Raw genomic sequence first — 27,609 nt, 5'->3', positions numbered from 1 at the left:
GAAAGAAGAGCAGTATTTACAAACAAAATTTTTTAATATTGCATATCTTTTAGTCCATTATCTACTGTCTCCTTCCATACATTAAAAATTTTTGAGAGGAAATTGTGTAATATTTTTTATTACTGTAATGAAGTATATGCTATGGAGTGTGTAACTGCTTAAACATTTTAGTAGTCATATTTTGTATACATCCTATTTTTACACATTTGATTAATATTTATCTAACAGACTATGTAACCCAATTGTTTACTACATGCTTAGGATTGGTAGAAGCAATTACAAAGAATTCTTACTTGTCTTTGTAATTACTGGATGATGCTAATTTAAAAACATTTCATATGATTATAACACTTACATGTTGTGGCGTTACAGGAGTGGAGTCATGGAGAATGAACTCGTCTGACTTTAGAAAATGAGCTCATCTGCTAGTACTTTCAGTAGTATATAACTACTGTCTTCAGGCGGTCTATCGAATACAACAGATTAAGATTTTCGAACTATAATCAGACGGTTTCACAAATTTCGGATTTTTGAAATTATCGAACCAATATTTCTGATGGTTTAACTGATTTTTCGTTTTTGAATGTTATTTAAAAATCCTTTTGTGCATCATAGCGCATGGAAGGAAAACAGTTTTAAATAAGCATGTTTTAGGAAGAATAAGGCCATAAAAAAGCCCAGAACATGCATAAAGTATAAGATATGTCAAAAAGACATCTGAGTAGCAAAGACTTTCAACATCGTGAATTGAGTTGTTTAAAAGCTGTTACCCAAATTTCTGGTAATTCAAGAGTTGGGGGAGTTGCACGGTTCAGTGGCATAAATATAGTGACTCTCTCAAACAAATAGCTCTTTATATTCGTTGCAGCATTTCAGTAATTTTGCTTTGCTCCAGAGCTGATGGTAATTGCGGTCAAGCACTTTCTTTGCTAACTCTGTAACTGGCCTGCCATTTTTGATGTCTTCTTGATGTTCAAGAATACACGAACATGACTGTCCCCTTACATAACTGATTTCTTCACCTGACAATGCATGTTTTAGTAGGACTTGGAAGATTCCCGATTTTTCATTCCACCGATATCTGTCCCTATCATTACACAGTAGTCTTCTTAGACTTGGTGGCGGTGTTATTGGTAGAACAAAACTGTTAGTTCTAAACATATGTGCAATTTTCAAAGAAATGCGACCTAAATAGGGTCTTGGGGGTGTGCTATTCTTAGGTATTCCTTATTAGAAAGAAAAGATTTCGAAAATAATTTATTCTTAACACGATTTTGAAGAAATGTAAATTTAGAGCATGAATAACCAGCATTTAACATGGCATTATAAATGATAGATAACTCATCTTCCACTTGTGACTGGGTAGAAGGAAGAAGATATTAGAGAAGAAATAGCAGAATTTTTGTAGTGTGATGGCTGGTAAGCAGTAGCAGGTATGATTTGCTGTGCTTTATTATTTCTATTATGTACAGTGAATGTAAGCTCGGAAGACATACATATGTCTAGATCCAGGAAGGAGATTCTATTGTTTTTTTTTTGCTCTTCAATGGTAAAATTAATTGAATGATAAATGGAGGTTAACATTTGCATGAATTGTTGTAAACTCTCATTGGAGCCGTCCCACACAATTAACACATCATCGACGTAACGTATATTATACATGAGAGGATATTGGATAGTTAAGGGGGCATTAAAAACTCGATGTTCTATATTCCTCATAATCAGTTCAGCTAAAACAGGAGATAGTGGGGAACCCATTGGTACACCTTGNGGAGCCGTCCCACACAATTAACACATCATCGACGTAACGTATATTATACATGAGAGGATATTGGATAGTTAAGGGGGCATTAAAAACTCGATGTTCTATATTCCTCATAATCAGTTCAGCTAAAACAGGAGATAGTGGGGAACCCATTGGTACACCTTGCATTTGTTTATATATTTTTCCATTAAATTGGAAATAATTATTATGAGTGACAAGAAAAAGAGCTTCTCACAAGTGTACAACATGTGATATTGGGTGACTAGAATTGAGGAATAGAGTATTTGCCAGTATGACAGCCTCGAAATGCAGAACAAACAGAAATAAAGAAATGACATCAACTTTACAAAGTCTGCAAACTTTGTAAAGTCGATGTCATGTAAAGTTTGTGAATTTGTCGAATGTAAAGTTTGCAGACTTTGTAAACTTCATTCTCCAAGACTCCACTCCTGTACCGCCACAACATGTAAGTGTTATAATCATATAATAAACATTGGCATGAAGTGACGTTGTATTATATCATTAAAAACATTTTTTAAAATGTAAGAATATTAAATTAATAAATTAAATGAAATAAATGATGAAATATTATTAACAGTTTTTTTCCAAAGACTATTATAATAGTTTTATTTAATATAAAACTATAATATATTTCAGAACACTTACTAACCTTCATATCTTCAATCATTCCATCAAAATCTAAACTTCTAGTTTTTGCATCCCAATATCGGTAAGTTCGACATTCCTTAAAGCCAGCATTCATAAAAACTAGTCTATGGTTTGCTAAAATTTATTTTAATATAGATAATTTAATATCTACTAATTTTAAATTATATTTAAAATAAAAAAACCAATTTTTTAAACTTCAATTTAAAATTTACACAAATCTGTTAATAAAATATTTAAATATTTTATTATGCTACAGATAATGAAAACAGTTATTCTGAAAAAGGCAAGCAATAGCAAATAATAATAATAAAATAAAAATTTTAAATTTGAGAAATAACAAAAAGGACATTCTTTTATCAAACAATTAAAAAGACAAATTAAATTTTCAAAAATGGTCAAAACATTCCTTTTAGAGAATATAAAAATTGGTTATTTACTTTAAACATTTTTTTATTTTAATATTTCACTGGTTGATTTCTTAATGAATTCTTTCATTAAAAAAATCAACCAGTGAAATATTAAAATAAATTTTTTGTTTTTTACTTTTAGAAATTTTTTGTTAATTACTGTATATCTGCACAGATAAGACAACTTTCAGATAAGATGAGGTATAAATTTTCATCAAAGTTTTATAGTTTTGGCATATATCTGTCCTATAAGATGACCCCAAACTATCAATGGCCTATGAATTTAGTTTAGATCAGCGATCATAATGTACACGGAATTATGTCCTATTCGTAATTTTTCGAATGAACAAATTTTATTATCTTTCATATGGCAGTACTGCCTTGTGATTGTTGCAAACATTCACACTGATTTGGGCATTCAGATAATGATCTCGACCATTCACAAAAACGTCGTATGGACTATTCTATTTTGTGGACATATTTACTGGTAGAGAGTAGGGTAATTACGGTTTGTCAGTTTTTTATAATGGTTTTAATTTATATAAATTTCAATATATTTCCCCCCCCATATCTGTTCTATAAGATGACTCCGGATTTTGGGGATCTTTTTTTATGATTGAACTATTGTCTTATCTGTGCAGATATTTGGTAAATAAATAATCAGATTGAAATGTTAAAATATTCATTTCTTTTCCTCTCAAGATATCTCCTAAAGATTAACAATACATTCTAAAAAAATGTTTATAATTAAAATAAGGGTGGCTGATTAAAATATAAAAGTGCAAATTAATGCATAAATATTTGCTACTCAGCCAAAGAAAGAAGAATCTGAAAACAAGATTTTACTAAAGAGTACATTATACTCTGCAGTAAATATACTACAGTAGAGCATCGATTATCTGACCCCTGATTAACCGTCACATCGGTTAACCAACCGTTCTAGGCAGCAAATTTCAAATGTCTGCTAGTGAAGTGGCGCTACAATATTTGGGTATGTCTTGGCTACTTTAATATTATCTTTGTTAAATTTTTGTGTGTTTTAGCTGGCAACACCAGCTCGACCATGAAAGGAAGGCCAGTATTTAAACGAGACTTAATTTTCTAATTATGAGTGGTTGTTTGTTTTGTGAGCAACAAAATAATTTAAAAATAATTTTTAACAATACAATAGTGACGACTATTATTTTTTAAAAAATTTTGTTGTTATGCTTAACATCGATGAAAATTCAACGCGAAGTAGGTTAAGAGCAATATTACTAATATACTAATTACATGGGATATACTAATATANAAAATAAATTAAAAATAATTTTTAACAATACAATAGTGACGACTATTATTTTTTAAAAAATTTTGTTGTTATGCTTAACATCGATGAAAATTCAACGCGAAGTAGGTTAAGAGCAATATTACTAATATACTAATTACATGGGATATACTAATATACTATACTAATAATGTATTTTTTTCATTCTTTCAACCTGAGTTCCCAATTGAGTCGGATAATCGATGCTCTACTGTAAACATAATTAATATTTAAAATTTCTGGATGTGGTATAAAAAAAATGCATTGCATGCAGAACAAAATACATAGAAAATGTGAACCATAACTATTGTCTAACGGTGCAGCTACACATCAGCTCATTCACATGAAGCATTGATTAGTAACTACTTCTGTTCCAGGTGTAATGCCTAAATTTAGCAAGGACATCAAGTCTTTTCAAGTTAAAAGGCTTTCCTGATGAGTTTTAGCGTAAAGAAGAGACTTTTTGATTTTGCTAATGTACAACAACCACTCGATATTACTAATATCGAGTGGTTGTTGTACTCAAAGGGCAGAAAGTGGCATCAAAACAAACAAAGATAACTTTATGATTTACTAAAAATCTCATTTCAAGTGCTAATAAGCATATGTATTGTATTTTATATACTGTAAGTATAAAAAGTGGCAAAGTTTCCATCAGCTTTATCATTATGCATGGCATAATGCACAATCTTGTAATATACATATTTCTATAGAATAAAGAATATAGATCTCAAGAGATTATTTAATTTCAATTACAGTTATTTCTTATATGTAGAAGATTAAAACAGAAATTTCTTTAAATAACTGATATTTTCCTGGGTAAGTGGGAAATCAATTGTTCACAATATAACAGATTCTTGAAACAATGGATAATTTTTGGTAGCTTGAGTGATCCATTAAAACCAGATTCTACTATATTTATAAGCATTTTATTAAAAATATTATCTGTGATATAGTTCATTTATTGACAAGACTGTCTTGTTTATAAAATCACACTGCTGGTCAATATTACCAGCTTAGAGGTATGAAGAAGTGCATGTTGAGAGTTGATATTTGGAACAGAGTATTAGGTGCCCAAATCATTTGAGCATAAAAAAAATCCAGACTCTTAGGTAGTCACGGGACCGAGAACCGAGTCAAAATAAAATACAAAATGGTGACCCTCTTCTACAAACAGGTAAAATACACACTTCACCCCACCGAAGTCAGATAAGGGTCCACCCACAGTCATTCTAAGAATTGAACTCTGACCTTAGAAGAAACTGTGTGTTCGGTCCTATGTTAAATAAAATTTGTAATCTAATTTTGTAAATTTGGGAGTGCTTCAAATATGATGTTAAAACAGTTTTATGTTGTTACAAGTCGGTTTTTTTTAACATTATTTAGTATGGTAAAATCGTGGGCTTGATAAAAATTTGACGTACAGGGCAGAGGGCGCCACTGCGTGACCTTTGCCCTTTGACCTCACTTTGCTCCTAAACTCTAATAAGGAGAGACATCTTTTTACTTCGTTTAGTTAACCTTTTGATTCGACAACCATGCCGATCTTGGATTTATATAATATCTTGACATTATTGTAAATATTGCATAGCCCAAGGGTGGGCAACCTTTTTTATAACATGGGCCAGAATAAATTTTACGTTTTTTCCGCGGGCCATAGTAGTTAATTGACACCTTGTGACCTGTAAATTTTTAGTCTGCAAATATGAAATAAATAAATAAAAATAAATTAATTACTACAGTCGACCCTCCCTAGAACAGTGTTGATTATTCCATTTTATATGAATTCCATGTTGTATGAGTCACTTAGATTTTACAAATGCGTATGCCGGGCTGTGAACGGCTCACTTATTTGTAAAATCTAAGTGAATTTAAACACAATAAAATAATTAACACACAATAAAAAGCACTATGTAGTTGGATACGACAGACATTACATTACTAATTGCATAGCTTTTGCACACAGATTTTCTTGATGGATGATGCGATGAGATATAAATAATTTAGAAAAATTCTGTTCTCCCATTTTTTGTTTGAATAAGGAAATGACTCCCTTATTTTTTCCTGTCATTGCTGCCGCAACACTTCAGAAAATAATATTCAATTTAAACTAGACGAATTACATCGAAAAATATTTATTTATAATTTCTTCTAAACATCTCACGGGACGGATAGAAACTCTTCGCGGGCCGTAGCTGGCCCGCGGGCCGGGGGTTGCCCACCGTTGGCGTAGCCGATCCAAATTACACTGGACAACAAAAAAAAATGTTTTTGAATGTTTCCTTTATTTCATGAGTGAAATCTTACTAATTTTGGGGTGAGAAAATTGAATATGACAAAGAAAAATTTTTATTAGCTCTAGTTTCTGTTGTATACAATAGGTGATTTTAACAGCTTAAGAGAAAAACGATACATTTTAATTACATATGCTAACAACATTGAAAGTGCTTTTAATTTTTTTAAAATTACAGTAACATTCTAAGAGTTCTAAATTAATAGAATACCTGGTAGGTGGTTTGGTGAAGAAAATCATGTGGTGACTTCATGAGATCATTTTCTTTTGGCTTGCCTCTTGTGAGTTATGGTGCATCCCTATACACAGACCAGCACTAATCCACATGCATTGCTTCATTCCAATGGCCCTGATATCTTTGTTCCAATACAGAAATATCCTGGTAGAATCTTTCCCTATGTTCATCGCTGACAGCTCCACAACTAGGAGGGAAAAGTCTAGGTGGGAATGGAGAAAATGGATTTTGCGGGACATGCTACATCCGAGTTGATATTTTTCCAGAAGTATTGTCACCGAGTGAAGTTATTGTCTCTTTTGTTACCTAAGAATCCACGAATAACTCCCTTTAAGGCTTCCCAAGCTTCCTTTTCTCTTCCCTCCAAAACTTGGTCAAATATGGGATCCTTTACAAGTTTTCGAATTTGTGGCCCAACAAAAATAACTTCCTTAACCTTTGCATCACTCAATCTAGGAATTTTTGTCTCTTAAGTACCTAAATGCTTGTCCTTTCTGGTTCATACCTTTGACAAGTTTTCATTAAACCCAGCTTGATATGAAGAGGGGAAGAAGAACATCTTTTGGGTCCACAAGAGGCTTGGCAATGATATTTTTCTTGGTAGAGTCAAGATTTCTTGCAGGCCCGTCCGCTTGAATGTAATGTGATTTCCTATCCCTACTGTCCCACATACATAAAAAGCAACAATATTTAGTGTACCCCAGTTGCATTCCTAAGAGTACAATGATGACTTTTAGATTGCCACATATTTTCCACTTGTGCTCAGCATAATTGAGTCAAGGAGGGCTGTCATGTTTGCATAAATATATATTCTATAATAGAGTGTAGTTTTATTATATGCTGATCTGAGGAGTTTTACAGAAAAAATGCCAACAAAAATTTTAAATAATTGAAGATGCATATATTTTTTATAATGAAATATTTTTTTACAAATTTTACTATAAAAACCTCTCTCATATTTTGTATTATTTAGATTATGTCAATCATTTTAAATTATAATTTAAAATAAATCTAAGTTTTAAATCTTTTGCAGACCATATTTTAGCTCTTGCAGACCACTGGTTGTCCGCGGAGCACTGGTTGGGAACCGCTGCTCCAAAAGCAAGAGCTAATTGGTCATTTTTATAGTGATTTTTGAATTCAGCAGATGAAAATATATAAGAATATGCTAATTTTGAGCTCGAAAAAAAATCATTGTTGTCCAGTGTTATTTGCCTGGGTCATTTCTCAATTTTTACCAGCAGAACAAAAGATGTGGACTTTATGGACAAGGTAGGACGTGCCATGTACAGATTTTAGCCATGCNAAGTGGCATGTCGAAGAAATCATCTGGCACGTAATGAATACTTATGTTCTTTAAGCCTCTGTTTTAAAAGTCTCATAGTGGCACCAACGTAAACAAGATCTGAATTAAAATGGCAGTCACTTAAAGGAATAGAATAAACTCCTGTACTATTGTTAAGGTTTCCTTTCTTCTTATCATTTCGTAAAATTCTATAAATCGTAGGATAAATAACACAAATTATTCTTATGAAATAATTTTTTAATCAATCATCGATTGCAGGAAAGGTATATAGGTGAGAACTACTCTTTGTCCTTGGTTCTTAGTTGTAGGTTGCTTATTTGTTTGATTACAAAATTTAGCAATAAGAGCATTAATTTCACTTATACGATATCCCTGTTGTGCAGCTATTGTACATATGTAATTTAATTCTCTATGTGTGTCAAACATACTATTATTTTATTATTATTTTATTAAATACTTCGTTGCTGGAAATACTAAGGGGTTTGATTATTTTAAATATTAGTTAGTTTTTCTAAATAGAAGCTAGAGCCAAAAATATATTATATAAAATATTTACGCCATGTTGGAGCTGACATGTAAAAAGTAGTATAGTTGACATGCTTAGCCAAAGTATCTGCACCCAATCGCAAGGCTCCAGTTCCACTAAGTGTCTGTACACCAAATGCCTGAAAATAAATATAAAATAAATTATAAAAATTTTTAATTCATAGAGAAATACCATTATAAATTATAATAAAGTGTTCTACATAAAATTAGCCCACTAACTGATTGAATAATATATTGTAATCTTCAGTTTGGAGAATGAAAGGGACAAATGAGACAAACTCCTTAATTCTGTTTTAATTTAATAAAATCTGAATTAAAATTTTAGATTGGTCTGAAGTAATAAAGCCACTATCTTATGTAAACAAGAATTTGTAATTATTAATATTGAATTCAATTAGAAAATTTGATTCTATTTTCTAGAATCTTATGCAGTAGTTTAAATTTCTGTCTTAAATGACCAATAAAGCCATATGACAAGTCAAAGTAATATATTTCTGACAAAGATGATCAGATCAAAGGTTGCATTGGTAATTGCAGGTTAGAATCCTACTCCTGATTTATATTCTCAACAGGAATTTTCTACATTGCTTAGTTAAATTCAAAATTAACTTCTTAATTTAAATAAATATTTAGCATTCATCATATACTTTAAAATCATCCAATAATTTAGTCATATTTCACAATAAGATTTAAACATTAAAAAAACACATACAAAATATAATAGAAAAAAAAATACCACACACTTAGCCACTAGTGGATGATTTTAAGTCAACATTTGCCAACCTTTCTGACCTCAAGGACCACTAAACTAATAATTTTGAATCCTGTATCATAAATTTTTCTAAATGACACAAACATCTATTAGAATAATGATGACAAAAATTCCATTTACTTTATTTTACTTTATTAATGTGAAATTCACTCATTTAATTATAAAAAATAAGTGTGATGTTTACTTATGAAGACAATTGAACTCACATTATTTATTGTTAATTACAGTCGACCCCCCTATAACACTGTTGCTTATTCCGTTTTATATGAATTCCATGTTGTACGAGTCACTTAGATTTTACAAATACGTGTGCTGGGCTGTGAACGGCTCATGTATTTGTAAAATCTAAGTGACTCGTACAAGTATTTGTAAAATCTAAGTGACCCATGGAATTCATATAAAACAGAATAATCAACTGTGTTATAGGGGGGTCGACTGTAGTTATTGACACTTAGTGATAAGTTATTTCATGTTTGGTTTTAGATTCAAATAAAAAAACCCCCAATGAGTGAGGTAAAGCAACTGAGTATTTTGTATTTTTTTTGTAATCCCACCAAAATTTTCTTGCAGATTAGTGACTTAATGTAAGTAACTGGTATAAAAAAGTCACTAAACAGTGATTGGTAAGATGCAAACCCATAACTATGGACCTTTTTTTTACCGTCCTCAGTGTCCACAGAGCAGAAAAAGTAAAAAAGAAACAAAAATAATTTTCTTTATTAAAACTAATTTATCAAAAATATTTTCAAACTAAAAGTTATATTTAAAAATATATATAAAAACAAATTTAAATACATACATAAGTTTAATTATATAATATGTAAAATGAAATTCAAAAATGATATTTGTTTATATCCAGAAAACAATTTACAAGCTAACTATCTTGTGGTTGAACATTTATTAAGATTAAAAAGAATAGATGAACATATTTTGATTTAATATCTCTTTGAATAAATTATTTTATCCATTCTTTTTATCTCTATGTCCTTACAAACAGAAATTGATAAGAGTATCCTTGTCAACTTGAACATTGTTTACTAATGAGAAAGGGTTGTCTGAAAGAGTTATGTAAGAGGCATGCTTTGCAGAATTCCACATCAATGTTGGAGTCAGAGGCATAGATAGCCAACACTGTTTTGGCCATCTACGCCTCCAACCCCAACATCAATATGAAGTTGTTTATTAATGGGACTTATTATACTGGTATAGTTTCTGATTAGCAAATAGAGGAGATCTTAGTAAAAAAGTCAAAATAAAGTATCATTATTTTCACTTGTATATTTTAACCTGTAAGATCTCCTCTACTTGCTAATTGGAAACTACACCAGTATAATAAGTCTTACTGTATTAATAAACAAGGTCCAAGTAGACAAAATAATTTCAATTTCTGTTTGTATCCTTATCAATTAAAATGACAATATATGCAATAAAATGGTAATATGATTATTAATGGTTAAAGAAATTGGTATTACAAATAAACTTTATTACATTAATTTTAAAATAGCTTAGTTATAATAAAAACTGGTATGATTTAATAATAATAGTAATAATAATAATCGTAATAACTAATATTTATTATTATTTTGTTCACTAGCATTTGGGATAACTACATGTACAGTATATAAGAGATTAGTTAATTATAAAAAAAATTATCAAAAAATTGGTTTTTATAAAAATAAAAACTAATTGTTTGGAATAGATAAATTCTATATCAAGAATAAAAGTACTATGAATAAAAAAAAATTAGAACAGTTTTTAATTTAATTTATTGTAATTAATTTGAAATCATTTTATTCCATTTTGTATTTACAATTTTATAAAAAAAAATTATTAGTTTTGTGAAAGAGCTATTCAAAGGGGAGGTTGGGAATTTTTCCTTGGGTCTGGAGAAAAGTTAGATTCAAAGTGATATGTATCCCTAAAAAGAATCAATGTTATTTTTTACTAACAAAAAATAATCTTTAAAAATGTTTTTTATTAATGAATGAACATTCTATGTACTCCACCTTTTGTTATAAAAAACAAAAAAGCATGCTATGGGAAAAAGGGTTCATTAGGACCTAAGGCAGAATGAACCTTTTTATAAGCTCTTGACAATCCTGTATATATTACATACATAGCATCAATAAATATATGATTGATTCATTCTACTTTTCTAAAATATTTTTCTTACACGATTTTCCTTCAAGGCTACGCTATCTTCTCCCAACAGCATTCTAGTAGCAAGTTTACTGAATTCTTCCATTCCTAACTGGCTAAGATATTCATGATTTAGAGTTTCATCTTCAGCCATAGCTTTCTCTACTTTCCTCACAACAGGCAAAACCCATGGTTTTCCTTCATTAGTTCTGTAAGCTGTAAAACAAAAAAAAAAAAAAAAAATGCTTACTATAGTAGTAATCTAAAATAAAACTTTCATGACTTTACTACTTCATTGGATTGATGTTGAATTTAAAATATATTCCAAATACTTTCAAAATAGTCCCTGCTTATATTTTGTGTATTTCTGATATAAACATCAAAGATGAAAAAATATTTATAAAACATTGTAAAATGTTGAATTTATTTATGCAGTTACAAAAAATGCAAATTTTGATTTACAAAAGTATTTAACAAATTAAATAATCTTTGATTTATAAATGTATCAGAAATTTCTCTTTGGTTCTAAGTTATTCAATAAAATTAATTCTGACTTATTTTGAAAATGAGAATAAAAATATGATAAAATTTCATAAAACTATCTTTTATTAATTAATAATGATAAATTGTCTAGTAAATAAAATTTTTTATCTTTCAAGGTTGAAAGAAATAAAATCATTTGATAATTATAACTGAAAAATTATGAATTCATAACATAATATTTTTGATATGATTAATTTGATAAATAATATGATTAGATCAATTGTACTAATAAAATATCTGAAATCAATAACATTTTTTATCTTATAATTATCTTCAAAAATCAATATATTTTAGATTAATTATTTGAATTTAAATTGTAAAAAATAGTATATTATGCAATTAGTTTATAATATAGGCAATTATGGCATGGAAGTTTGGCACAAGAGCAGAGTGAGCCAATTTCCATAAAATGTCATAATCGCTAATTATAAACAAATTGTTATACGGTATTTTGTGGTTACACTATACCTATAAACACTATACTTATGGAACTCAAAATTATGTATAAACACCAGTTTTATAAAGCTGTGCCACAAAAATTTTATGGAAGGGCAAGTAAAATGATACCTATCATTGCCATGCCATTAAATTTTTGTGACACAGCTTTATGGCATGAATGCCACAAAAAAACGCTGTTTATACATGATTTTGAGTTCCATAAATATAGGTTATAGGTGTGGTCAACCACAAAAAAGTTCTTATTTAAGGAAAGATAAGTTAAAATTAAACATGATCAACTTTTTTACATTGAAAAAAGAAAAATTTCATTTACTGTATATTTTTTTTTGTTTCAAAATTTTTTACCAAGTTATAAATATTTTTAGAATAAAAATTATAAAACCCAGCATTGTATATAAATTTATTCAGAAAAAAAAAATTAACAAATTTTTATTTTAAAACTTCAAATAGCTGATTTTAATACATGCTTAAGAGTACACGTCATCAGGACAATACTAATTCAGAACTATATTTTTTGTGAAATTTTATGTATGTAATCAGTTCATTTTTATGATTCAAGTTGGCATATTTGAATACTGTAAATGTATATTTTTGGATTTGTTTTATCTAAAAATTTTACATAACTTCTACTTTCTAAAACGTAACTTTAAAATGTTGGAAAGTCCTTTAGGACAATACTAATTAAAAAGTACTGCTTTATATGTCTAATTCATTTCTAGACTCAAATATATCACTGTATTAATTATACATCAACTAGAGATTTAACTTAATTCTAGAGATTTTCAATTTGAAAATTTTATACAGTAATAAAAAAAGTTTCATAAACCTGGTAGTCTATATATTTCTCTGCTTATTACATGTTCTAAAAAGGAGATGTAGAAATGATCAAAATATTTTGAAATAGAAAAAAATTATTTTAATTTTATTACTATATACTATACTATATATTATTCCAAATTCTCAAAATTTTACCATAATATATCTCCTAAAAAAAAAAATGCAATAGTTAAATACTAAGTTTTTTATACAAATGCGTATTGAGAAAATTATTAATATAATGGAGAATTATAATTAAATTATATATTATACCCATTATATTAATAATTTTCTCAAGTATGTTAACAGAAGTAAACATTAAATTAAGATCCATGTAACATAATTGATAATGCATCTACATGGTAAGCAGAAATTGTGGGTTTGAGTCCCACTCCAGGTCAATCTTTTCTTCCAGAATAATATAAATAAAATTTATTTATTTAGAAATTGTTGAATTTAATTGCAAGGTGATGGCTTAATTGGCTAAATCAAGGCTAATTAATTATTAAGTAATTTTGCCTAATGTATCAATAACAGTCTGATAAAGAATTCAGTGGTTCATTTGGCATTTAAAAATTATTGATGTTAGAATCAATTGTGATAAAAATATTTTTTTTTATACTGAATTTTATTAATAACAATAAAATCCATAATTTAAAATAACAGGATTATATTAAAATGTATCAATTATCAAATATAATATGAACATACATTTGTTTGTAACAAATATACAAGTAACAGTTATCACTTTTTTTTTTGTTAATTAAATTTTTCATTCTAAACATATCAATTTTTATTAAAAAATATGAATTTACAAAGATTACTATTTATCAATTCAATCTAATAATAAAAAAACATTTACATGATGTTGTCTTATATGTTATCAAGATTTTTTTCAACAATATAGATAACCCTTGATATATGTCGCTTTTATCAGTGCACGTTTTGGTTAATGTGGATCTGTTTTGAAGGTGATTCAATGTTTCTAGCTCAATAGAGCTGAGCTGATAACACTGAATCAACTGCTTTTCCCCACTCATTACCATTAGTTGGTAGGTAAAACACACAACAGTTTTCCTGGTACAGTGCTCTTATTTGGATAGTTTATTTTCACAGTGTAATTTTTGTAAACATTTCTGTTTTAAGTTTTTACAGAAAACTATGAAAGAAAAAAGTTTACTAAGCATTGCCTATATAGTTGTTAATATTTTGCTTAATTTAAAAAAAAAAAAAAAAACAAAAAAAAATTCTTTCTTTTTGGACTACTTTATTGAGAGTTTGAAGATTGATTAGAAGTTAGATCATGAAAAATAACACAAGACTATATTCATTTTTATGTGCATTAATTAAAGATTTTAGACAAAATAATTCATCAATAAACTTTTTTTAAATTTGATTTCTTCATTCCCCCATGTTCTTATTCCCTCAAACAAACAAAGTACAAAAATTATTTTCACAGAAATTCTTAATTTTCATGAATTAATTTATTTCCAATTGATTGTTAACTTTGATTTGTACAGTTTTGATCTATGACATATATGGTTAATTGGTTTTGTAAGTATGTGTTAAAAATTATCTATATATATTCAGGATATCTAGCTTTGTTGACTGGCCAGGTCAGAAAAACCTGTTGATTTCCACATTTGTTATAATAAACTGGATCTATATCAAATTTAAGATACATTTCGTACGATTGTGGTATTGCAGATAAAATAGATTTACTTACAAAATGAATAATACAAAATGATTTTTGATTATAAATTAGAATTCTATAAAAAATTATGGTACTGTAATTTTTAGTGCATTAATAATAAAGATCACACTTGTTCATGTATTGCAAGCTATCATGATAAAGTTTCTTGATGAATCATGAATATAATTAATTTGTAGATTTTTCTCTACAGATAAATGTTGCATAATTTAAATGAAAATTACCGATCATTCCTTTAATAAAAAAAAAAAAAAAAACACTGTTCAATCTTTGAACTATTTCCTCAATCAAAGCAAAAATTAATTTCAAAATCCTAAATGAGTAGTTCTTTGAATAAGTGTATATTATTTTAAGAAAAATTATGTTTTCAGAAGCTTGCTTATTTTATATTAAAAGTGCCATTAAATAATCAAATCTTTTCAGTATCATTATACAAAAATTAGATATTTTAATTAATTTTTACAAATATCAGTTTAATAAATATTTAAAATATTTTACAAACAAATTTCAATTAAAATTCATATATGGAATATATTACTATTATACAGATACTTGTAAGACACAAAAATTCAAAAACATAAGGATTTTTGTAAATTTTCTGCAAAATAAAACAATATTTAAGCCGCAGTAAGTTTATAAAATTAAAAAAAAAATCAATATTAAATCCCTTTAAATTATGTAATTAAAAAGTTGAATACATTTCTGCACACATATACTGTATACATAAGTGTATTTCATTTACTTTTTTCTGTAAATAAACAATTAACATTATGAAATTAAATATAAAGATTAAATCAATGAACAAGCCTGTAGTAACTTCTTTAAATAAATTTCTCAAATATTCAAATAAATCAATACTTTTAAGCACTTTAAATGTGATGGTAAGTTTAAATATACACTAAACATGCATTATTAAGTATTGTTAGAAGTGTAACTTACCGCCAATTCCTAGATCTACTTTATTTGGATCTTTGTCTTCTTTATAAGCTCTGTTCAAAGCAAATATTTCGACAGGAGGAGCACTTTGCACGTTAGCAAACCTGGAAGCCATTCTTTTCTATGTATTCACTTTAACGAAGACCTTCGATAAAGGACGAATTGAGCCGGTCGAAACACTTTATAATTGGTTATCTGCTGTGTGACGTCGAAGGATATACTGTATGACGTAACATTTCTATAATTTTTTTAATACGGAAATGAATTTTAAAATGCGTAAATGAATTAAAAGTAATAAATAACAAATAAATAATAAAGTAACATTTATTAGATATTTCTATTTTTAAAATTTTATAATGTTTTATTTGATAGAATTAAATAATTTTTGAGATTTTAAATTGCAGTACAGATTAAAATTACATTTTAAAAAAAGTTTTAATAAAACAAATTATTAATTTAAAAAACAAATATAGAGGAACATTTCATTATTAAAAGTTCAATATATTTGAATAAAAATTTCAGAAGTTGAACATAAAATATTCTAAAAAAATTTGACATATTTTAGGGTTTATTTGATTTTTTTTTTACATAAAATGACCTCATTAATTTTATCTTTTAACAAATTTTCCGTCTAATTTTACAGAAAAGTAATTTTTTCTTAATTAAAATAATTTGATAAACATTTATCACTTCGATAAATGCATTAATGATATATACTTTTCGTTATCTTTCTCATTAAAAGTACGAAAGTAATCCTATATTTTCGCTTTAGGATTACTTGATTTAAAGAGAAAAGACTAAAAGTTCAAAGATATTTTAGAATTTACTTTTATTTTTAAATATTTTGTTTCTTTAAATGTCAAAAATTCATAAACGAAATGTAATTTTATAGCTCCCTAAATTTTAAAAACGATTTTGTTATTTCATTTGAAAATTTTCCATTTTATATTATCAAAGATAAAAGTTTCCAAATTAATTTATATCTCTAAATTGTGTTACCATTTTAACATAAAATTTTTTTGGCTTATCATGAGTGGTTATACTGTTTATTTTATTACTAATTTAACATTATTTTCAGAAAATGTTTCATAATTTTCTTTTTATTACAAAAATTGTCTATCAGTGAAAATATATTTCTTGAAATTATTTGAAAAAAAATGGAAAATGGTTATAGTATTAATTAATGAAAAAAAAGTTTAATTTGCTGAAACATTTATAAAAAAATGTTAAATCAGTAATAAAATAAAAGGTGTAACCACGTATGATAAGCCCAAAAATTGTTATGTTAAAATGGTAACACAAAATTTAGAGATACAAAATAGAACGGAAAGAAGTAATAATCAAAATAATAATACAGGTAACCCCCGTATAACACGGTAGTTACGTTCCAAAAAATTGCCGTGTTATGCGAATCCGTGTTATACGAAACAAATAACTAATACGAAAAGGAGGGTTAGCTTCCAAAAATTAAAAAACATGCTAGTATATTTTCATAATTAAGATAAATATCTTCATTAAAATTTTTTTAAGTGATACATATTAATATAAATTAAACAATGTTTTCTTCGTCATCACTAAAAACACTATTAATTAACCGAGAGCGTTTTCTTTTTGGCAAGTTATCCTTATCCTCTGAGCATTTTTCTGCATTATCTTCAGATCCATGCTTTACCTTTTGCAAAATGTATGTAATTTTAGATTGCTTGCTTCTAGTTAAAAGGTCTTTATAAATTTCCTTATATGGTGCTAAGCACTTATGAAGAATAAAGCAAGTATGGAATAAGGGAAAAACATTCGGCAACATCAGAAGCAGAAGCGTCGCGATCTGGCAACATTGAAACAAGTTTCGAGAAGGACCACGTGTATCGACAGAAGGCGAGAAGAGAAAATTTACATACTTAAGTACTAATAGTTCACGAAAATAATAATTTTCGTGAACTATTATTACTTAAGTATGTAAAAATTTATTACATTTCCTGTTGTACGAGGGTTTTACCCAATTCTCGAACCGTATCAGAGTGAATCCGTGCTATAAAAGTACCGTGTTATACGGGGGATGGTACCAATTCTCGAACCGTGTTAGAGCGAATCCGTGCTATAGAAGTGCCGTGTTATACGGGGGTAACCTGTATACAGTAAGATCCCGCTTAACGCAGCCTCGATTAACGCTGATTCGATATAACACGGTATGCTCGTAGCCTAAAAAAAGCTCAAAATTTATGCCAATTCAAATTATCGCGGCATTTCATTGATTCGTATATAATACGATTATTTATGAATAGAAACCAATCAGCAAAAGTTAGAAATTCATCGTTGCGCTGTACTTCTGTTAAATCTACGTTTGTTTTGTGCAATTTTGGAAAAAATATAATATCATGGATGCTATAAGAAATGTCGACTTCGCTTGGCAAGAATTAACTGATAAATGCATGAACGGAGTGTAGAAGAAGGTATGGCCAGAGGTATCCAAGAATTCTCAACTAGAAAAGCCTATCGTCGACCAAATTATAAACCTAATCAATATGGCAGGACAAGGAGATACAGACGAGCGGGATATTGAAGAATTACTGCAGATTTCTGGCGAGTGCCTTACCAATCAAGAGTATCTTCAAGAACTGGCAGAACAAATAATTCGTATAGAACCGGAAAATAGTGATTCTGAAAACGAAGAACACAAGGAATTTCTCTACAGATTTCCTTAGTAAAAGTTTGGTAACGATAACCGAAATCGTTGATCAAATTGTAGCGAATGATCCCGATTTTCAAAGGAGGCAAAAGCAAGACGAGGCGTTTTGGGATGCCATCTTCTGCTACCGAAATTTGCTCAAGGAAAGAAAAAAACGACAAATGAAACTACATGACTTTATCGCAAAAAACAAAAATTTCAGAAAAGTTAGGATCTTCGTCAGAAAAAATGAACTTTACATTTCTGTGTGCATATGTTTATGTTATTTAGCATATATTATTATGCAAATTAATATAAAAATAACTTAAAATTAACGTAAAATCTGTTTATTTTTTGATCGCGTGTTCCTTTTTCCTTATTACTCTATGTTAAAATGACCTCGTTTAATTAACGCTGTTTCGTTTAGTGCTTTGTCGTCTAGGAACGTATCCTCCGCGTTAAGCGGGGTCTTACTGTATATTCTTTTTTTTTAATACTCTTTCCGCCGTGTGGGCACTAAGAGGGCATCTATAAGATGCCCTCTTAGCAGTGGCGTACCGTAGTGGGGGCAGCAGGGGAGACCCGCCCCGGGCGGCACTTCTTAGGGGGTGGCAAAATTTCACAATAAATGGAAATTTCATAATAATATTTTGTAAAAACTTGAACCATTTCATCACATATTTTCGTCGCACCTACTATTCGGACCGATTGAAATGAGCACGAAAAGTGTCATCATTCGGACAGTCCGGGATTTGCACAACCTGTTGACCTTTTTTTTTCTTCTTTTGCTTGTACGAATCATTCGTATTCATATACTCCTCCAATGTCCAATACAGCTAAGTCATCTAGGTTACTTACGTTACTCCTAACCAATTCTCCCTAAACGCTAACTGAACCGGCATGCACTGCACATTATTCTTCGCATTGCAAAATGACATACGCATGCGTCAGGAACTTCTGTTCGAACAAACCTCACCTGCCGTCCGGGTCAGCGATTTTAAAAAGGTGGCAACACTAGCACGGAATTTTTCATTACTTATTCTGTGACGAAACTGAATTTTAGTTTTTTAAATTGAGATACCTAAATAAGGGGGCGGCAAAATTTTCCTTTGCCCCGGGCGGCTGACACCCATGCTACGCCACTGCCTCTTAGTGCCAACATAGCAGGCTCATTATGGGTTCGGCCAGGCCCACAATGGGGCGATTGGGTAGTGAGGGATGGGGCCCGATATATCCGAACGGACCAATCCCCGAAAAATTTCTGGGTTTTTCTTGACCCATCCGGTTTCGATCCCAGATCGGTAGGCTACCACCTTGACCGCTCGGCCATCCGCTCGTCTACTGTATATACGTGTATATATATAGAATAGTTACCCAACGTCGCCGGGAAATTTTTGTTATTGTATTGTTGATACAACAGCACCCAGTAAAATCCCAGAGTACAATACCTGCTAAGAATGCGATACTCCGATATATAGAATAACGCACTTTCATTAGTCAGGTAGACAGAAATTGATGTTTTTCAACATAAAATAGTCGTTGACTTCCGTCTGCAAAGGAAGATAATTCGAGACATCCAAATTTTTTCTAATATTAACTCTAAATACTATTCACGGTCAAATATCAAATAGTAATCGGCCAACTGATCAAATTTCGCGAAAAATGGACCTAAACTCGGCACACTCAAAAACTTCTAAAACATATTTTTACTCGCTGCTAATTTTGTATTAAATAATTTTCCTATTCGAATACCACCATCCCGGTGGTATTTAGACCGAAAAAGAGGCTTATTGCGAGGGGGGTTGAACTTAACTCAACTGAAGGTAGTCGTTGACCTCCCGGTTGAGAGAATGTTCCTTGAAAAGTTCTATTGTATTTGCTCAAACCATGTCGAAATTTATAAAGAACAAACTAACAAATTTCTTTATATATCGTAATACATATATATTTGTTTTATTTATAGAAGTTTTAAAAATGAATATTGCAAAAATGCCCTACATCATCTTAAAATTATTAATAATATTACATTGATAAAACATTGTGCAATTTTAAATAAACTTTATAGAATGACTTTAAAAATAAGAATTTTGCAAGTCATTGATAAAGAATAATCAGTTTTACATTGGAAAATCCCTATATAATAAACTACATGTCAATTGTATATGATGTAATTAATTTTCTTTTTATTTCATTATCTTTAGAGAATTAAAACACAATAATATTTTGCATTATTGTCATGATTTTAACATTAAAATTTTTATTCACGTTTTAATATTGATTGATACAATACAATACTACAGTGAAGCAGATTTAAATTAAAAGCTTCAGCTAAACAATTGAAAGTAATACAGTAGAAAAAAATTTGTTAAACATTGTTTTAATTTTAAATAGTGTCAAATAATAAGTTAATTTGAATTTAATTTAAATATTATTATAATCCTTGAAAATTTTAAAGTTTTATAAGATTCAAACTAGAGAATTCATTAGAATATAAGGAGAAATGATTAATATTTTTGTGTTAATATTCAGAGACTAAATATTTTAAGATAAATGCAGTTGAATCTATCTCGAATCTTACGAAAACAAGAAAAAATTCGAGATAGACAGGTTTCGAGATATAAAGGTTACTACACAGTAAGCCGTAATAAGCTTGATTAGAGGTATACAGTATATTGTATAGTATACAGAAGTACAGTACAGTAGATACCTGTATTAGATTTAAATATAACATTTTTGACATACCTTAACTGAAATAGTTTAACTATAGTATCCGATGCCTGACTTTCCTCAAACAATAAGACGCAAGTTGAACTTGTAGACAATCAATGTAAATTGCAATTATGTATTATATTGCAAGAGATGTTTCTCAACTACAAGTTATGCTATCAAAGTTTTGTCACTGCGCATTGGATTTGTAATTGACGTTTCAGTCTGTTATTTAAGATATATAGAGGTTTTATAAGAAAATTATTTGAGATAAACTTAAAAAAATATATTTATACAAACGTGATAATATACTTTTGAAATTCTGGTTTGAAATAATATATCTAACATTTATAATAATACTATATTAATATAAAACGAAACTGTATAATATTTTACTTATCATAGCAATAAATAGCTTTTTATATTTTTCTATTATAGAATAAAATATTTGAAAAATATTAAAAATAAAAGCATTATATTTTACAAAGAAACATCATCACTAAACCCGATATATATTATAAAGCTACACACATCCAATGCCGAATATTATAGGCTAGATATATTATAGCTATTAATTCTGCTATTAATATTATAGCATTTTTTAGCCCGATAATATTTGGCATAGGTTGGTGTGTAGCATTATATTTTACTCATAGATATAAGAACAAAATAGAATTCACATATACAGTACTTTTCTTTTTTCTTCTTCACGATATCTGTAATTTAAAATTTCAATTTTCTTAAGGAATTATAGAAATTTGTTTTTCTAGATACGAGATAGATACTGTAAGGTCTCTTTTTATACGGATTATTTTTATGCGATTTTGAAGTTGTGCGGTTTGTATTTCATCCAAAAATTTCTTGCACAAACATACCTATAGGCTTGTTTAGGAAGCCCGCGTATACACAGTCTCCAAAAATCGTGGAACTCTCAAAGCTCACTCCATTTGTTCCACTAACATATAATGTTTATGGATGTAAAGGAAGCTAGATCTACCTTAATCGCTTTAGTTCCTAGCAATTTTTGATATAAATGTAATTAAACATAAAAAATACTTAAAACTGGAAAAAGAACCGAAAGAAATGCGTTAATTTTGAAGAAAAAGCTTCAAAGTTTAACTTCCTTTGTCTCGCCCTTCTGTGAAATTTAACACCGATGAGTCATTGTTTACACATTTGGATGACCTTGAACACAGCTGGAGTTGGATTTCCCGGGGCATTCTCATAGACGTCGCGGGAGGACAAGGGTTTAAAGTATGGTGAACACTAGCTAGCCGTATATTTTTAAATATTTTTTAAAAATTTGGAGACTTAAAAAACATTCCAAAAATTCAAAAAAAAAAAATTTCAAAATTGGCCGTGTCTTATGTAACGCTATGTAACCTTTCCGAGTTAACTCGGGAGAGGAACTAAAGGGGTTTTAATTAACTCTTCACATCCAGATGTCAGTGATTTGTTTTTAGAGTGAGCTTCTGCAATTCGGGGATTCCCCTTGTACATGATACTTACCATCGACAACTTTATTTTAAGCTTTTATATGAATTTCTTTCAGACATTCGAAATAATTTATTAAGCAGCCTGTTTCTTTTAATTTCTGCAAACTTTTTATGCGGTTTTAAGTTAATTTTAACTCGTTGTTTTGGTTTAATGCGATTTTAGAAAATTACGGAACGTATCCCTACTTTTTCAAGGCAAGTAAAGTCTTATTTTATGCGAATTTTTTACATGTGCTTTACTGTAGAACGGATCCACCGCATAAAACGAGACCTCACAGTAGTTTCAGGCCTAACTATATTTTAGATATGGTAGAAACAAAATAATGATAGTATCAGATAGCGCCAGATATGGATTAATAAAACAGTTTTTCCTGCAATTTGCATATTAAATCGAATGGACTTTCGTATATTCCGCTTATACGAAAGTCCATTCGAGAATCATCCTTCTCTCGCATCCCAGGTTTGAAATCAGTGTATATGGCATGAAGTATATGGCAAACATGGGCAAATGCGGCTCTTTTTGCGGATCTTGCTGAAAGTGTTAATTTCTGCTTTTTATTATTTTTTTTCAAATTTTATTTCCACAATTTTGTGAAAATATGTTTATTTTAAAAATTCAATATTTATATTATATAATAAAATCGCGATACAGAATAAAAAAGTAGAACTGCGGTTCCCATGCATTTTGCAAAACCTACATTTCGGCTCCCACTGAACTCTTGCTTGCCCACCCCTGGTATATGGTATATTAAATATGGACTCCATTAAAACAATAAAAGTATATGGTAGGCCTATATTTTTTAATTTAACCAAATTTATATAGTCTAGTTTATTAAAGATTTGTTTGTATTTTTAGAATGAAATAACGTAAAAAGTAATCATAAACTTATTTTTCTACTTGATTTTTACAAGCATGTGCTTTGGGGCACAATGGGACGGTTTCCCGTAAAGGAAAAGGAAAAAACACAAAGTCAAGTAAAAAAAGAAGAACAAGGGGACGATTACTCGAAAGGAGATGATGATACGACTTGCCTTTACTGCACCGAGGCTTACTCACAGTCGATTGAGGGTTGGTGTTCTTGTGTCGCGTGCAAAAAATGGGTTCATATGTCTTGTGCGGGTTTTGACAGCGACGATGACAATTCCGTGCTGGTTTGCGAGTTTTGCAAGACTAATATTTTTTTCTAATATTTGAGCACTAATCTCATACCCCATTCTGTCCCGAGTGCGGGCGGGGCGGATGTGGGCAAGCTTTTGTTTAATGATTTATTTTTCATACAAAATTATTGATTTTTTAACATCTAATTTAAATAATTATGTGCCAAATATAATAAATAAAGGATATGATGTAATATTTTTGTTATTTTTCTTTTATTGTTGACATAATTTTAACTTCTTCGTTAGCTACCCCATTCCGTATTTCCACCTCGGGTTTCCCTACTTTCTTTAAATCTATGTTTGTTTGATGCAATTTTGGAAAAAAAAAATATAACATCATGGATGCCATAGGAAATATCGGCTTCGCTTGGCAAGAATTAACTGATAAATACACGAACGAAGTGTGGAAGAAGTTATGACTGAAGGTATCGAAGAATTCTCAACGAGAAGAGCTTATCACTGTATCGTTAGGTTGATCAAACTCAACCTAATCGATACAACAGGACTAAAAGATGTAGACGAACAGGATATTGAGGAGTTACTGCAGGTTTCTGGTGAGAGTCTTATCAACGACCACCTTCAAGAACTGGCAGAACAAGTAATTTGTGTAAAACTGGAAAATAGACATTCTGAAAACGAATAACCCAAAAAATTTTTCTACAGATTTCCTAATACCCCGTTCGCACCGAGCATTTCGATCTAGATTGTGACTAAGGTCGGAGACTGTTCCGTGGTGCGAACGCTCTCGACCGTTTCAATCTCGACTGAAACGAGGTTCAATAGCGATCGACTGGAGAGAGTTCTCGAAACTAGATCCAGTCATAAGAGAGATTCCACAATCCCAAGCGCGCGAGAAAATACAAGATGGCTGCGGAACACGTGTCGGGCTATCGACAGAGAAATAAAAAAGACATCTGGAGAGACGACGACATCTGTTTATTAGATGTATGGCAAGAAAAAGTATTTATTTCTAACGAAAACTTCCATTTTGTTTGTTGGTGTTTGTGACTTACCGCGTAGTTACGTCAGTTTTATCATCGCGTGTAATAGCCAGATTCTTCTCGAGCGGACTGCCTGTGCGAACAGCACGACGGTCACAATCCAGATTGTAGGTAAATCGAGATCGAAGTGAGTCGTGGATTGTGTGCGAACGTAGTATTTCGCTTAGCGCTTTGTCGTCTAGGAACGCACCCCCCGCGTTAAGCGGGGTCTTACTGTACTGTATATTAGATTCTATCAATTTAATGAGTTATCATATTTAATATTTAATAAGAGTTATCATATTTAATATCATTTTTTTATCATATTTAATATAACCTTGTAACATTTCGACACAATACAGAATGAATACTTTAATCAAAATTCATTTTCATTATTTTCTGTCTTCCAAAACACGATTAAATAATTCGTGAGTTGTTTAAGCGTTTCATAATCGAAAAACGAAGATCTTGTTTTACTTGTCTCCAAGTTTGATAATGTTAATATTTAACTATATTTTATTAGTTACGTTATAGGCCTAAACTTGAAACTATTTTCTACCATTATAACCTTATTTTATAATGCAAGCTTATAGGATACTGTACTTCGATATTTTATAATGGGATACTTCGATTATAATTAAGGTCTGACAGAGATGTTATAGATTCACGGTAGACCAAGTTTTTTAAGATAGTCTCAGAGGCAAAAATAAGATGGATTCAAGTCTGGAGATCTTGCAGGCCAATATGCCACTATTTCAGCTTGAAAAGCAATCTCTAATAATAGTTTTTGGAACTAACCTTTTTTACTTCAGAAAAAATCATCTCATTAAGGCATTCCCAAACTTTCATGACTTTCTGATGAATAGTTTTTGCTATGGCCAATTGGGAAATGGCACCCTGTATATCGAATGAAAATAATTATAAGAAATTACAATTGATACTGAGATAAATATCAGCTAGAAAAATTTTAACTCTAGAAATAACTTCATGAAAGTATTGCTTCTAACAAAGTTAATTAATTATTCATATTAATTCAAGTTAAATCAAATCAATTCTCTTGAGAAAATTATAGAAAATTGTAATTCAGATATCAAGAGACATTCATTTGTAGAGTACATTCTCTTTAATTTCCGTTTTAATTTGCATACTGTATATTTGAATTTAAATAAGTAATTTGAATAAATTTTAGTAAAACAGAAAAATTGCATATATCATTTATATTATGGATGTACTGTACAGATATGAAGTAAATTTATTGTTGGTTTAATATCTATAGTAACATGGTAATTACGTCTTACTTCATATTCATGTTACAGAATAATGTCATTCGAGGCGTGTTTATATGTACTGTTCAAAATAATATGCAGAATATCTGTTTTGAGAAATAAAATCGTTCTACGAATTTCACAAGGTCTTGATTAAATTTTCAAAAGAGTGGATTTATTGTGGGAATTCACGTTTCTTTTGTAATTGTTTTATGTAGATCATGTTGTTGTTAAAGAAGCACTGTTTAGAAATTAAAATTTGAAAAGTTCAGCTAAATTAATGATGTGTGAACCAATATGAATCATCGAAATGAACAATAAATTGAATATGACCAAAATATATTTTTCACTCACCTCTCCAATAACTTTTCAAAGATCTTATAAAATCATACACTTTATACAAGGCATTACAATTGCATTGATTCAAGGCGGCATGATAAGATAGCAAAATTAGAAAATCAAAAGTTCGAGAAAAGTTTAAGACAAAAATAAATAATTTTTTGTTTGATTTATTGGTGTGAGATACAAACACTATGAACTGCATTTCACATCTTAATCTTAACCGTTACTGAAGCTTCTGATCACATTAGAGTTGGCATTCATTGATAAAGGATGAAAAACGATATTCCTACCAAAACTATAAATGATAAATTAAGAGAACCCGAGTTAGATTCGAATCTGAATCCTTTATGATCAAAGATTGATGTCACACGACTGATAGACAATAAGTATAAATAACCTCAAAAAATTATATTTTAAAGAAAATTTAATGAAAATTTATAAAGTTTACATGTTACTTATTAAAAATAGGCTGGATAGACAGAAAATTAAATTTTTAAATAAATAAATTAATTTTTTAGTATTGTAATATCTAAGCTAATTCATGCTTTTACGTTTTTCCGCAGTCAATGTTTATTGAAAAATTGTTTTCATTACCTGCGGAATAACATATCTTGTATTTCAATTGGTCGAATCTGGACCAATAGTGGACGAGCAGCCGAACTACTTACACGCTACAGACAGTTTAGGCGGGTAAGTTGAGTTTACTATCGTCTGTACAGTATATAGGCCTAAATTAGGTACTGTAAGTCTAATACAGTACTGTAATTTTACACATTTCTTGTGAAACAAACATTTCTTATTCAACGGCCATAAAAATTATTTCTATTAATGATGTCTCCAAAGTTCAACGAATTTTTCGCTGAAAAATAACTTATCAGAAAATGCGCCCGCCGTTTGGTGCGCTGCTCCGCGACGAAAACAATGGCGTCGTCGAACGGTACACACTCGGTAAGTAATCCTACAATTTTTTGTTTATAGCATAGTTTATACAGATTTCCAAAAAATTATACGTGTTTTGAAAATGTTGAGTGAAATTAGTTTAGAATCGATTAATTTTATGGAAGAAAACCTTTCAAACAGTCGTAGTCCGTAAA

The 27,609-nt window shown here is 29.6% G+C and overlaps 1 protein-coding gene across 1 annotated transcript; it reads right to left on the bottom strand.

Moving 5' to 3' along the window:
• Positions 1-837: 837 nt before the first annotated feature.
• On the bottom strand, positions 838-16,077 carry LOC111612991 (aspartate aminotransferase, cytoplasmic-like). Its single transcript, XM_023354287.1, has 5 exons — positions 15,907-16,077; positions 11,473-11,654; positions 8,538-8,646; positions 2,432-2,548; positions 838-1,226 (listed from the first exon to the last, which is right to left on the bottom strand). Exons 1-5 carry the CDS (start codon positions 16,016-16,018, stop codon positions 838-840), a joined length of 909 nt encoding a protein of 302 aa, XP_023210055.1. The 5' UTR covers positions 16,019-16,077.
• Between the last annotated feature and the right edge of the window lie 11,532 nt (positions 16,078-27,609).

This window comes from Centruroides sculpturatus, unplaced genomic scaffold, assembly GCF_000671375.1.
Source record: "Centruroides sculpturatus isolate CEXI.00-Female unplaced genomic scaffold, Cexi_2.0 scaffold1682, whole genome shotgun sequence".
In the NCBI taxonomy this organism is placed as follows: Eukaryota; Metazoa; Arthropoda; class Arachnida; order Scorpiones; family Buthidae; genus Centruroides; species Centruroides sculpturatus.
This window is presented reverse-complemented; position numbering and strand designations above follow the sequence as displayed.